Below are 14,307 nucleotides of genomic sequence, written 5' to 3' on the forward strand. Positions count from 1 at the left end.
ATACAACTAAAAATGTTTGATAACTTTAAAAGAACATTGTGTTCCTTTTCTTCTGCATTGTGTGTTTCATCATTAGAAATTTATGTGCAGGCATGACTTAGCAGGCAGCCATTGGAGAATGTTTCCAGCCCCTATGGAGTGTTTCCTGCTTGTTTGTTCTCATTTATAAGGTATATCTATTGCTTTAAATTGCCCAGGTTAGCCTTAAAATAATATCATTATTTGGTGCTATTTTTCCCTTTAGAAGTAAATGTTTAATTCTCACTTCCTGATCGGCAGTGCTTCCTTGGCTGTATGTAAAATACTCCTTTACGTTCAGATTTTATATGTATTGCAACACCTGTCTAAACCAGCCCCTAGCCTTTGGGGGTTTCCTTTGTGGAATTTTTATCTTGGTCATGCTGTAGTGTATTTCTTGTCCAGCATTGGTACCATTTGTGCTCTGTTAAGAGGGGGCTCTAGGGAGCCATTGTCAATTTTGCATCCATCTCAATTAATTAGAATATTCAGGGAGAATGGCCACTGTCATAGAGTAACTGTATCAGCCACCACCCTGGCTGCCCTGCCTCTCTAGACGAGAAGAAACCACAGTGTCACACAGTACCAAAGGAAAAAGGGCTTGAGAGGATGTACACTTGTCTAAAGCACCAATAGGGGACGGTTGGGGCTCAACTTTTACTGCAGTCAACGAATGTACAAGGGTCAGAAATTCCATAAATGGAGGGAGCCAGGTAGGAGAAGCAAAGAAATAAACAAGGAGGTGCAGGCTTCTTTAAGTGACAGAGATTATTCCAGGAGTGAAAAATATTAAATTTAAAATTTAAATGAGTACACTTTATTTGAAAATACCATACAGTCATAATCTGTTTGTAAGGTAACTGACATATAAAGTGGTTTTTTTTGGTCTGACCTGTGGTGGCGCAGTGGATAAAGCGTTGATTTGGAATGCTGAGGTCGCGGGTTCAAAACCCTGGGCTTGCCCGGTCAAAGCACATATGGAAGTTGATGCTTCCTGCTCCTCCCCCTCTTCTCTCTCTTTCTCTCTCTTTCAAATGAATAAAGTCTGAAAAAAAAATAAAGTGCTTTTTTGCTTTAAGGTAAAAAAAATGTACTTGGGGTAGAGTTTTGGGTGTAATGTCAGGTGCAAAGTAACGTGTACTCCAAGAGTCAAGGGAATAACCTTGGCATTTAGGACACTACCTTTTAGGACATGAAATCGTGTTTTGTTGTGTCTTTTTTTTTCCTTTTTAAAGAAGGACTGCATTAAGGGGTCACCTATTAGCTGTGCTTTTGCTGTCTTAAACTCAGCCCTTCTGTCTATTAAAATCAAACCACTGTGTAAACACTCCCATGTTGTTCTTGGTCTACAATGGCCACGGGGATCAGGTTTCACCTGCCTGCACATCTTCAAGCAATTAGAGCAATTAGCGTGAAGCCATTTCACATTCAAGGATTCAAGGTCTATGGTGACATTCAAGTCCAGGAGTAATCTGAAAGGGAGACAGAGGAAGCAGCTAAGAGTATGGCTACTATTCCATGGCCCTGAGCAGACAATTTCTCTTTTCAAAATGGAAGCTCTTTAATGATATTATTATGAGGTTTTTAAATGACATTGTTTATATACACACATCCATCCATATATATATATATAACTAATATAAAAACCCAACAATCGTTTAATTATATTAATGAAGGTCTTTGTACATGGAACATTTTTTAAAAAGCATTTTAACGGCCACAAGAAACGATGTGTTGCTGCTGCTTGCTTCACTGTGGTAGTGACAGCATTCTTTGTAGAAGAATGTGTTTCATAATGTATAAGGGAGTTTGCATTTTGCTTTTGCGCAGTAAACTTCCTTTTTTAGATAAATATGACAACTCGAGCAACGTGGGGTTTTTTGTTGAAAGGTATTTGGTATAAGCATTAAAATCAACTTTTTGAAAAAAAATGGAGAACAATAGTAGCCACTTTTATACATTGAATTAATACAATGTGAAGATAAATAACCAGCATTAGCACATTAGATAGCTGTACAGGCATAAAAAGGTAATATTTTAAAAAACAATCTTAGAATCAAGAGGCTTTTTGTTTTGTTTGTTTTTCACATTTGTTACTAAGCTACCCGAAGGTCTTGTTTGCATGAGGCAAAACCCCTAAACTGATTACAGCGTTTAAATTGGTCAATATATTTTTAAACCCACATTTTACTGTTGGCTTATTATGCGAATTACAGGAGAGGGCTAATTTTCCTTCTTTTTTTCTTTCTTTCTTCTCTTTCTTTCTTTCTTCTTTTTTCTTTTTTCTTTTTTTGAAGTTTTATAACAGTTTATGAGATACTGTTATAAACTGACAGTACATGCCAGGGAGCAGGGCTTCAGACGCTCAGCGAGGGCTGGTTTGGTGAATGCAAGGTGCTGCCGGAGACCTGGCTCCGTGGTCCCAGAGGGCGTCAGCTGCGGCTGTGACTGAGCTGCATCAGGGGCTGGCGTTCTGTTGCTGTTTAACCTGTGCTGCCAGTTCACATTCTGTGTTTGTTAACAAACAGTTAGAAGTAAAATATGTTAAGAGAGTTACGTTTTTATTATATGCACTTTAATTAAAATAAAAAGGTGTTTGTTTGTTTTTTAAAAAAGAAATAATTGTGAACCTCTAAGAAAGTTTTTGGGGTAATTTATGGTATTGCCACAGTTGGCTTCGAAGCTGCTAGGTGCTGGTCAGTTCTCTGCCTGTAGGACTAAACGCATCTATTTGTGTGACTGAGGCATTGGTGTTCATTTGGTAACTGGTCACTTTAGGGAACTGCTTTGAGCATTTCCAACTACTTTGAGATCATGTGTTGAGAGATGGCTTTCCTAACTGCCCACTTGCATGGGTCCAGCTCTGTACCTTTTGAAACTGCTTTACAGATGCAGTGGGTGTTAATATAATGCAGCATCCTGGACACTGAGCAAGGTAAGGGTCTGCCTTTTCCCTGCTCCTTGTAAATGAATGGCCAGGAAATGATGGGTAGCATTTATGAGTGGACCTGCTGAGTTAGGCAGGAACATTTGGTCCAAGGTTCTCCCCCTCCTCCAAGTGGAGAGGCAGGAATGGCAGCTGGCAGGCTCCGGGGAGGGGGGTCTGTGCACCAGATCCTTCCCATCTTTCTCCCGTAGCCCAGTCCTCTGTTTCTGTGATCTGCCTTTTGAACTGTTTTTGTGGCTGATCAGTTCCACCTAATATGTCTCTTGATTTCTGCTATTGTAATACTCAGGCGACATGCTATTCTCTTCATTTTTATAAGCTTTATATGCTTCTGCCTGTCATATTCTGGCGGTTTATCTGCCACGTCTGGATTTGCTTTCAGACTTGAATGTCTGTCAAGCTGCTGTTGCTTTGAATGTGAGATCAAAAGAAGATGAATTCCAGTAAAAAATTTCCTCCTATGAAGAAAAGATTGGGGCCTATGTAAACATCCCACTGACAGTTCCCAATGAGTTATTTTAGCCAAATGTTAGCACCTGGGTGGCAGGCAGTCCAGCATTGCACGTAAATAACAATCAGTGGCTTCCGTGGCACAGGAACTTTGCCACACAGCAGTGCACTTTCAGAGAGAATTTTTGTTTTCCTCTTTCCTCTTCCCCTTTTCTCTCTCTCTCTCCCTCCCTCCCTCTCTCCCTCCCTCCCTCCCTCCCTTCCTTCCTTTCTTTCATTTCATTTCATTTTATTTTATTTTATCTTATTTATTTTATTTTTGTTGTTGGATATGGCTGTCCAACCCCTCGTCCTCTTTTCGGGCTGACTTGCTCTGCCTTCAGCAGCATACTTATTTCTCTACAGTGTCTGTCAAGTTGCTCAGCTGACAGAAGACAGAACTTTGATAATTAGTTTGGGGTAGGTTCACATAGGTGAACAAAGCATCAAGATGCACAGGTGGTTCGGTGGATTGCTAGGAGGGTAATGTAAAGGAAAAGCTGCAGGAGCCAGCTCAAAAGCATGTCCATGGAATACAGGACCCTCCCTTCTTTACAAATACATGGGACAAAATCTACTCAAGTGTGCAGAATCTGAATTTTTCTTTCTCCTTCTCTTCCTTCCCCTCCTCCTCCTCCTCCTCTTCCTCTATCTTCTTCTTCCTTCTTTGTTCTTTCTTCTTTGTTCTTCCTTCTTCCTCTTCTTCCTTCTTCCTTATTCCTCTTCCTCTTCCTCTTCTTCCCCTATCCCTTCCCCTTTTTCTTTCTTCTTACTCCTTTCTTCTTCTTTCTTCTTCTAGCATCCTGACTCTGTAAGTGTCATCACAAGACTGTCTTGGGAGAGGGTTTCCCCAGACTCTGTCAGTGTGTCTGTGCAGGAGGAGCTGTGGCTGGGCGGGGGGCACTGACCAGGCTGTGCCGCTACCGCAGACCTGAGGGGGGGCAGCGTGGGAGCAGTAAGAGATTTCTTTAACTGTCCAGTGCAACTGCGAAGACTACCTGCAAGCTCCAACTGATCTTTCAGCTTTGAAGGTGAAGAATTACTTGAGGAATTCTTGTGGTTTCTTTGTCACTGAGTGAGCCCAGCCAGCTCCCGGGGAGCAGGCGTCCCTGAGGTTGCCACAAAGGGCACTCACTGTGCAGTGAGTGCGTTTTCTCCTTTTCTCCGATCCGAGTGTGCTGCAGCCGCAGCACTTCCTGTTTATTCAAAATCTTCTCTACCATCCTAAACCCCCGCTTCACAGAAACAGCCAGAACCCATCTGCAGCAAGAAGACTGAAACCCAAAGGCAGACAGTGCCTGCTCACTCCGTCAAACGCTCCAGTAAGTGTCCAGAGAAAAAAGGACCATTTTTGCTTAAACTTTTCAACTAGGGCTCTGCTTGTGTGCAGACAGACATTCTCTGAGGGGCAGAATAAGATGATCCAACTTGTTTACTGCTGTTCTCCCTCCCTCCTCTCTCCGTTGAAGGCAGTTTTCTTTTTAGAGGTCTGAAAGGACTGGTTTCTTCTAACTCTTTGCTCTTGCTTTCAAATGTGTCTTTGGATGTTACCAGCTAAATTAAGCAGCTGTGTGTCATCCAGACAGTTTTATAGGCTTAAATGTAGATTAAAACCTCTTTCTCCCTGTTTGTGACACTACTTTGTGTGGTCTTCTTTTTTTTCCTGTAATGACAAGTAGTAAGAGGGTTGCAGGGACTGTGCCTGGGGTCCTGCCTCTGCAGAACTGTCCTCTGATGATTGTATCGTGACTCCGTCATCATTTATGAATTGCTCTTGATACTATTTGTACCAATTTCATGCTAATAAAAGTCTGGCTGCTGAAACAAGCATGGTCATTATCTCATTCATATTACTATTGTTTAAACAGGGTAGGCTGCAAAGGGAAAGAAAGCCTGCCTCACTTTCTGAGAGGGTTGTTAACTTTGATGTTGGAAGGCTCTTTTCAGAATCCTCCTTGTGGATAATTAGAGTGGCAGGAAGGCCCCAGGACCCCCAGACCCTGGGACCCTGGGACCTGGGCTGCCGCTTCGCCCCGCGTGTAAGAGCCATGTGATTGCTATCTGTCCTTTCTGTTGAAATGAGTTTTTTAACACATGGTTTGACATTTTTTAAGAGTTCTACCTTTTCCTGTCTACTGTCTCCCTCTCCCTGCCTTTCCCTCTTTCTCTACCCCTCTCCTTAACCCTGACCCCCAACTGCAGTATAATTAGTAAGCCAGGTGCTAATTTTTTTTTAACTATGTACTGACCAGGGAATACACAGGAAATGGAAAATTAGCTCTTTTGCTCTTAAGGGAATTGTTATTAATCTGAACCTTGTTTGGTAGTCCCCAGACTAAATAGCCTTACATTTTTAATGTGTAAAACAGCATCTGTTAGTATAGAGAGAAAGATATATATATATATATATATATATATATATATATATATATATAGTCTGTAGTTGTTCAAACCTCTTAACAGAAGAAACATTTAAAAAAATAAAATGAATAGATGTGTGTGTTGCTTTGCTATGCTGTTTTTTGTTAACAGTTCAGAAGTTGTACTTTGTAACAAAAAAGTTACCGTTGTGACTGCCTTAAAGACAATATGGTTAACAGTAGGAGTAATTGCAGGGAAATGGAAAAGAGTGAACGGAGGTGTTGACTCAGATGTTAGTGTCGGTGCAGGGGCCACAGGCTCAGTGTGGGAACAGTAGGCCGCTTTCCTTGGTACCTCAGTCTGCTGGATGACCATCAGATTCCCCAGCTTGCTGGTGTTGTTTTTTCTGGATGGCATGTTTGATTATTTATCAGAAGGGGAAGGGAGTAGCTGAAGCAAATAAACATGTGACCCAGTTCTTCTGTTTTGTTTTCCACTCAGAAAGCCATGTCTTTCCCAGATACACAGAAAAGAATAAATACATTGTTTTATGATATAAGGAAATTATATGTGTCATTTTGTTTGAAAGGCAAGTGAGTTAACCCTTAAGACTCAGGAGACTTTTTTGCCTTCTGCAAATTCACCAGGCTTTTTTTTTTTTTTTTACTGAGGATTAATTTTTTGTGATGTAAGGTTTTTATGACACAGAATTTCTTATGATTTGTTGCTCAGTAGTTTGGCTGCCTAGATGCTTTGCTTAGTTATGTCTTTTTCAGTAGCTTTACTTTTATGGTATGTGTGTGTTTATTAAACAGTGATACTATCAGATAAATCTGTTTTATTGAAGACTATATCCTGACTTTAGATCTAAACATAATCAGCTCAGTTAAAAGAAAATATACCAGAATTTTTCCTTTAGATTCACAGTGTAATTTTATTAGCTGCCAAATTTTGCTCCTCTTTGTAAAGGTGTCAGGCAGGTGCTATAATGCAGAGGTGATGTGTATGTCTGTTTCCCTCAAGAAAACCTTCCTGCCTTTAATATCATGGGATGTAGATGACGATCTTCAGGGTGGTGGATATGTCAGATCAAGTCCTTGAGACCTAGGGAAAGGCTCTAAGCTACATTAAAAGTAGATTTTAACAAAATGAATTAAAATAGTATTATTTTTGTTTGAAATCCTCATAGGATTTACAGGACTGTGGCCAGTCTTTCTCCAGAGGCACACGCTGCTGTTCACACATGCACACATGGGTGCATCCTTAATCACTAGAGCACATTTTCTACAGATGTGTCTTACTGACACATGCTGAAACGTGCTGGTCCCTAGCACAGCATTACACCCTCTAAATCACAGCGCAGATTTGTCCCGTTGCTTGTACTGCTTTGGCATTTGAACTGGATGTAAGCATCCAGAGAGCCCCTCTCTTCACTGACTGGAGGACCCGTGCTCAGGTGTCAACACAGCTCAGCCTGCACCAGTACCGCCTGCATGTGTGTATCAGGGTGGCTTTGCTCTAGAGATGACAACTGTGGCAGCAGAGCGTCTGTCTCCTCTGTGTCGTCTCAGGTGACTCTCCAAAAGGCAGGTGGGTTGGGTCATCATACATTGTACATACACAGAGCCCTCTGTCTGTGGAAATTAAAGTGCCTGAGTAATGCTAACTCACTAGTACTCAACACCCTTGGGATATAGGTAGGCCTCAAAGGTTATCCCCTCAAAAAATGCCCTGTTGTTATTATTACTATTTTCGGGTGTGTCTGTGCTTACTGGTCACACCAGACCTGGAAGAGGTCTGTGTGATCTTGATGCCATGGAAAGTGTTTTTCCTGTGACATATTCAGCCTGACCACAGGCAGTCTCATGAGACCGTTTTACCATGAAGACACTGGGCTGGAAAATTCAGCTAGTGTACAGTATTCATGGTGCTGGGAGGGAGGGGCCAGTGAGGAGTAACTACACATCATTTTAGCCTTTTTATGGTCAAAATTTTAAGTTTTTTTAAAAAGATACAGAACAGGCTGGATTTTTTATTTTTGTCTTGTTTCCCTTTAACTCAATATGATTTGGCAATTTAACTTCCACACACACACAAAAAAAAATCAACTTAGCTTGACCAGGCAGTGGTGCAGGGGATAGAGCGTGGAACTGGGATGCGTGGACCCAGGTTCGAGACCCCGAGGTCACCAGCTTGAGCGTAGGCTCATCTGGTTTGAGCAAAGCTCACCAGCATGAGCCCAAGGCTGCTGGCTCAAGCAAGGAGTCACTCAGTCTGTTGAAGGCCCGCAGTCAAGGCACATATGAGAAAGCAATCAATGAACAACTAAAGTGCTGCAAAGAGGAATTGATGCTTCTCATCTCTCTCCCTTCCTGTCTGCCTGTTCCTCTCTCTGACTCTTTCTATGACACACACACACACACACACAAATAACAGTTTGTTCTTTGTAAAGAAACAGAGAGTGCTGGTTGGTTGTGCAAAACAAGTTAGAAGTCACTTTGGAGTTGCTTGCGTGCTTTGGGGTCTGTTCACCCCAAATGTCCCTGTGAGAGTTCTGTTCTGTTGTGTCTTGGGCCCCCATCCAATGATTGTTAAGCACACTCATGTGCCATTGGCAGGTTTAAGTTTTTTTGGGGTTTTTTTCAGATACAGAGAGAGAGAGGGATAGATAGGGACAGACAGGAACGGAGAGAGATGAGAAGCATCAATCATTAGTTTTTTGTTGCGACACCTTAGTGTTGCAGCACATTTTTAAATAAAATTGCCTTACACATTTTTAAAATAAAATTTTTTGTACGATCGTACTCTGAATGATCAGGAGGTATGAGGACATACATGAACGTTTGTGGTATTCAAAGAGTTAAGAAAAAGTTTTTAATTGCTTGGCCAGAGCAATTGAATCTGTTTTGATTTTGTAGTATTCAGTATCTGTAGAATATGTATATTTACATAAAGGAGAATATATATATATATATATATATATATATAAAGGGTGAAATGTTCAAAAAATTCACTGCAAAGTTATCTTAGATTGCAGCTTAGATTAAATAAATATATTCTTCTAAAGGTTCCTAAATTTTTCTTTTGATTTTTGTCTCGTCAAGCAAGTACTTCTAGTTTCATCTCAATGGAAGTTTCATCTTCCATTGGATTAGTGGCTCTTCTTGGTTGTGTCATTCCTAAAGTACAAGTAAAGGGATTCTCATGCAGACTGTGTGACCTTGGGCATAGTACGTAAATTTCTGTTGACGGGAAGCGATACAGGACAGTGGCGTTCAGGAGTGTTAGCGCCCAGAATCTTCACCAGGTTTCTGCTGTGTTGTTCTAAGACAGGTGTTTTCAACCGGTGAGCAGCAAGAATGTCTAAAGCTGTGGTTCCCAACCTTTTTTGGGCCATGGACCGGTTTAATGTCAGAAAATACTTTCATGGACCGGCCTTTAGGGTGGGACGAATAAATGTATCACATGACTGAGACAAGCGTCAAGAGTGAGTCTTAGACAGATGTAACAGAGGGAATCTGGTCATTTTTTAAAAATAAAACATCGTTCAGACCTAAATATAAATAAAACGGAAATAATGTAAGTTATTTATTCTTTCTCTGCGGACTGGTACCAAATGGCCCACGGACTGGTACCGGTCTGCGGCCCAGGGGTTGGGGACCACTGGTGTAAAGCATCCCATACTGAATCAGGGGCACTGACCATTTTTCCCTTCCATTGTCAAATTAAAATAAAAATGGCAATAATCAACATAACAATAGCTCTTGGTGTTAATGAATCAAAGTTGTACCTTTTTTTTGTCAGATTGGCAAAAAGTATATTTTTTGGTATGCTACAGAATTTTAGTAATTAGTTTTGTGTGCCATGAAATTAAAAGGGTTGAAAATCACTGCTCTGAGACATGAGGCAAGGCCTGGTCAGGGTTCAGTGAGAGTCAGACAAAGCCATTTGCTCAAGGGCCTGTGTGGGGAGGGGGAGGGATTAAGCCAGGCCCTACAGTTGGAAGTCACCTAATTCATCTATCCTCTGCTTCCTTTTTTTGTATAATGCACATTATCTGCTGTAGAGTCATTTGGGCTCATCAGGGTATGGTGTGACTTTCTCAGTGTCTCTAAAGAGGACACATAGTTTGAGATCACAACGGTTTGATTTCCGTTTTATTTATATTTAGGTCTGAACGATGTTTTATTTTTAAAAAATGACCAGATTCCCTCTGTTACATCCGTCTAAGATTCACTCTTGACTCTTGTCTCAGTCATGTGATACATTTATTTGTCCCACCCTAAAGGCCGGTCCATGAAAATATTTTCTGACATTAAACCGGTCCGTGGCCCAAAAAAGGTTGGGAACCACTGCTTTAGACATTCTTGCTGCTCACCAGTTGAAAACAGAAATCTTTGCTTTCCATGTAAGGTGTTGTCTTACTTATGGAGCAATGTGTTGTAGTAATTGTTGCACTTCATAATTTATTACCATGACCAAATACTATGCTAAGGATTTTCCATACATATCACCTATAATCTTTATTATTTAACTTCTCTGTTCTTCAGTTTCAAATCTATTACCCGAGTGAAAGTTAAATGACATAATGTGTCTATACTGCTGAATACCTGTCTGACAATAAACACTCCAAATTTTGCAACATTTATTGTTATTTTTTCATCCCCATTGACCAGGGACCAGGATGGTTTTAAGAATACAATTATTTGGGCCCTGGCCCATTGGCTCAGTGGTAGAGCGTTGGCCTGACGTATGGATGTCCCAGGTTTGATTTCTAATCAGGGCACACAGGAGAAACGCCCAACTGCTTCTTCACCCCTCCCCTTCTCCTTTCTCACTCTCTCTCTCTCTTCCCCTCCCACAGCCAAGGCTCCATTGGAGCAAATTGGCCCTGGCACTGAGGATGACTCCATGGCCTCTGCCTCAGGTACTAGAATGGCTCCAGTTGCAATGGAGCAACGCCCCAGATGGACAGAGCATCGCCCCCTAGTGGACATGCCAGGTTGGGTGCATAAGGGAGTCCCTGCTTCCCCACCTCTCTCTAAAAAAAAAAAAAAAAAAAGAATGCAGTTATTTGGAAATGCAAATCAAAACCACTATGAAATATTGCCTCACACCCTGTTAGAATGGCAAGGGATTGCTGGTGTTGTTGAGGATACGGACAAAAGGGAAATCTCATATACTGCTGGTGGGAATGTAAACTGGTACAGCCAATATGGAAGATAGTATGGAGATTTCCAGAAAAAAAAATTAAGAACTGAACTACCATATGACCCAGCAATTCCATTTCTGAGAATATGTCCAAAAAAGTTTAATTACTATCCCAAAAAGATATCTATAGCTCCATGTTCATTGTAGCATTATTTACAATAGTCAAGACATGGAAACCTCAGTGTGATCAGTAGACAACTGGATAAAGACTTGGCATATTTATAAAATGGAATGTTACTGAGCCATAAGAAAGTATGAAATCCTACTGTTTGCAACAACATGGTGGACCTTGAAGACATTTTGCTAAGTGAAATAAGTCAGAGAAAGACAAATACTGGATGAGCTCTCATATGTAGACTATAAAATAAACAAATTCATAGAAAGAGAACAGACTGGTGGTTGCCAGAGGTGAGGAGTGAGGAAAATGGGTGAAGGTGGTCAAAAGCTACAAAATTCCAGTTTTAAGTTCTAAGAATGTGATGGATAATGTGTTGACTAAAAAGAACAATACTATATCTTAGTAGATCCTAAAAGTTCTTTCTCATCATAAGAAAAAAAAATTGTAGTTATGTAACATATGATGAATATTAACTAAACTTATTGTGGTAATCACTTTATATATATATATGTAGTCATGCTGTATATCTAAAACTATTACAATGTTGTTTTTTTATGTGTGAGTTGGGGCATGGTGGGAGACAGGCAGGGAGAGAGATGAGAAGCATCAACTCATAGCTGTAGCACCTTAGTTGTTCATTGACTGCTTTCTCATATGTGCCTTGACCAGGGGGCTCTAGCTGAGCAAGTGACCCCTTGCTCAAGTCTGCAACCTTGGGCTCAAGCCAGCGACCTTTGAGCTCAAGCCAGCAACCCAGCACTCAAGCTAGTGAGCCTGCGCTAAAGCTGGTGACCTCTGGGCAGAGGCGGATTTAATGGCTGGTGCCCTGGGCCCCGATTTCTCAAGGGCCCCACAAAACCCCAACATTACTTCTTCTAATGACACTAAGTTTGGTTTTATATGTGCAATTTTAACATTAATAATACATAATACTTTATATTTATTTAAAAATATGGTTAACATGTATTTTTATTTTCCCTGTCTCTCTTTTTTTTAAGGGGCCCAGTATTTTCTTCTGCGCCCGGGGATTCAACCAGCCTTAATCTGCCTCTGCCTCTGGGTTTCAAACCTGGGACCTCAGTGTCCCAGGTCGACACTCTCTATCCACTATGCCACTACCTGATCAGGCTATTAGAATGTTATATGTTAATTATACCTCAGTAAAATGGGGGGGGGGATTCAGAGAAAACAATTTTAAACAAATAATTATTTAACACTTCACACCCCCAACAAGAAGTTTGTAGTTGTAGCAGAGTGTGAGAGTCTACAATAGGCTAAAAAACAGAGGCCAGGTCTCCTGTTGCACCTGAAAGCCATGCCTCGTGGATGAAGAGAAGCAGATCTACCTCAGGTGAGGGCAGAGCATAGACAGGTGTCCCGATGCATGAGCTGTGGCTAGACTTGGGTTAAATTGCAAGAAGAAACCTGTGCTCTTCACTAAACCTCTTCCTGTTTGCTTTATGAAAAGCTTTTGAAAAATTCCTACCTGGGCTCAAGTGAACCAAGGAACAGGAAGGGGACTTTTCCCTGTTGAGGCTTAAAGAAGGGGTGAGAGTCAAGGGCTGATGGTGACACATTAGTATCCCGAAAGAAGATGGATGAGCTTGGATTGGTGTGGAGGTGACGGGCAGCAAGCAGGAAGTGGGCAGCTGGTCTTCTCTGTGCCTTCCTGTGTGTCACTGGGATTTGCCCTCACAGCAGCAGAAACCCACACTGGTCCCTTGTGCCGAGGGTCAATGCTCCCTGCTAGGTAGAATTGGATTATAAACAGAGTTTTAAGGAAAAAGTAGAATATTTTTTTAATTAAAAATTATTTTTATTTTTTAACAATGTAACTGAGGTACCTTTGACATATAGAAATTGTATATGTGTAAGCTTTATAACTCAGTGGTATTACCTATGTATACATTATAAGAAAGATTGCCACAATCAAGCTAAATAAGTTATTTATCACCTCTACATTGTTACCTCTGTGTGTGTGTAGTAAATTTAAGATGTATCCTGTTAGAAAATTCCATGCATATAACATTAAGTATCATCACCAGCTATACATTAGATTGCTGACACTGACTTATTTTACACAACTGAACCTTTGTGCCTTTTGACCACCATCTCCCCATTTCCTCATCCCCAGCCTCTGGCACACCAGTCGCCTCTCTGCTCCTACAACTCAGCTTTCTTAGATTCCCTGTAGGTACAGGATCACGCAGAGTTTTTCTCAGAAAGGTAGGTTTAAATGGGGAACATACTTGGATGCCTTGTAACTGGGGGCAAAGAACATGGAGAGCAGATGTGCCCATGGCTCCTGGGGTCCTGAGAGTGAGAAGATCTGGTTGTAAAAAGCAAGTTTTGGCCCTGGCCGGTTGGCTCAGTGGTAGAGCGTCGGCCTAGCGTGCGGAGGACCCGGGTTCAATTCCCGGCCAGGGCACAAAGGAGAAGCGCCCATTTGCTTCTCCACCCCTCCGCTGCGCCTTCCTCTCTGTCTCTCTCTTCCCCTCCCGCAGCCAAGGCTCCATTGGAGCAAAGATGGCCCGGGCACTGGGGATGGCTCCTTGGCCTCTGCCCCAGGCGCTAGAGTGGCTCTGGTCGCAATATGGCGACGCCCAGGATGGGCAGAGCATCGCCCCCTGGTGGGCAGAGCATTGCCCCCTGGTGGGCATGCCGGGTGGATCCCGGTCGGGCGCATGCGGGAGTCTGACTGTCTCTCCCCGTTTCCAGCTTAAGAAAAATGCAAAAAAAAAAAAAAAAGAAAACAAGTTTTTGTGTGAGCAAAGGCAGATGTGAAAGCGAGGAGTGGCCTTTCCGTTCCTCCTCAAGGCGGAGGCCCACGTGCGTTCCTGCGATTTAGTCTGGCAGCTGGTATTCGTTTGCCAGGACTGCCCGTGCTGCACCAGCTCTAATCGGTGACCTTGGTAGAATGTGGATATCAAGATCCCGGGAAACAGTGTTTTCGTTTTGTTTTTCCATGCTAACCATTCATTAGACTTGTGACCTTGGGCAAGTCACAGAACCTCATAATCTTTTACTTTTCCATTTTAAGTCAGTATCATAAACCCTGCCCCTGCTTCCCTTAGAAATATTGGGAACAAGAAATAAAATAGTAATTGTTAAACAACTAATTGATACAGTGCCTGGCATATAGTAAACAATTCAATAGGTTGTT

General features: G+C 41.8%; 1 protein-coding gene across 17 annotated transcripts in view; it reads left to right on the top strand.

Moving 5' to 3' along the window:
* The window catches only part of FOXP1 (forkhead box P1), a 671,570-nt gene that overhangs the window by 482,522 nt on the left and 174,741 nt on the right, over nucleotides 1-14,307 (top strand). Inside the window, exon 1 of one of the 17 annotated variants that reach the window (XM_066245818.1) lies at nucleotides 4,684-4,776. The exons of 15 other annotated variants lie outside the window; for them this stretch is intronic. Coding sequence is in view for 1 of the 2 variants with exons in the window: in XM_066245819.1 (XP_066101916.1) it covers nucleotides 6,579-6,590 (12 nt within the window). In the remaining variant the exon portion in view is untranslated. Of the gene's footprint in view, nucleotides 1-4,683; nucleotides 4,777-6,576; nucleotides 6,591-14,307 lie in introns of those variants that run through there. One more of the 17 variants, XM_066245819.1, reaches the window with a different exon arrangement.

This window comes from Saccopteryx bilineata, chromosome 10, assembly GCF_036850765.1.
Source record: "Saccopteryx bilineata isolate mSacBil1 chromosome 10, mSacBil1_pri_phased_curated, whole genome shotgun sequence".
Lineage (NCBI taxonomy): Eukaryota > Metazoa > Chordata > Mammalia > Chiroptera > Emballonuridae > Saccopteryx > Saccopteryx bilineata.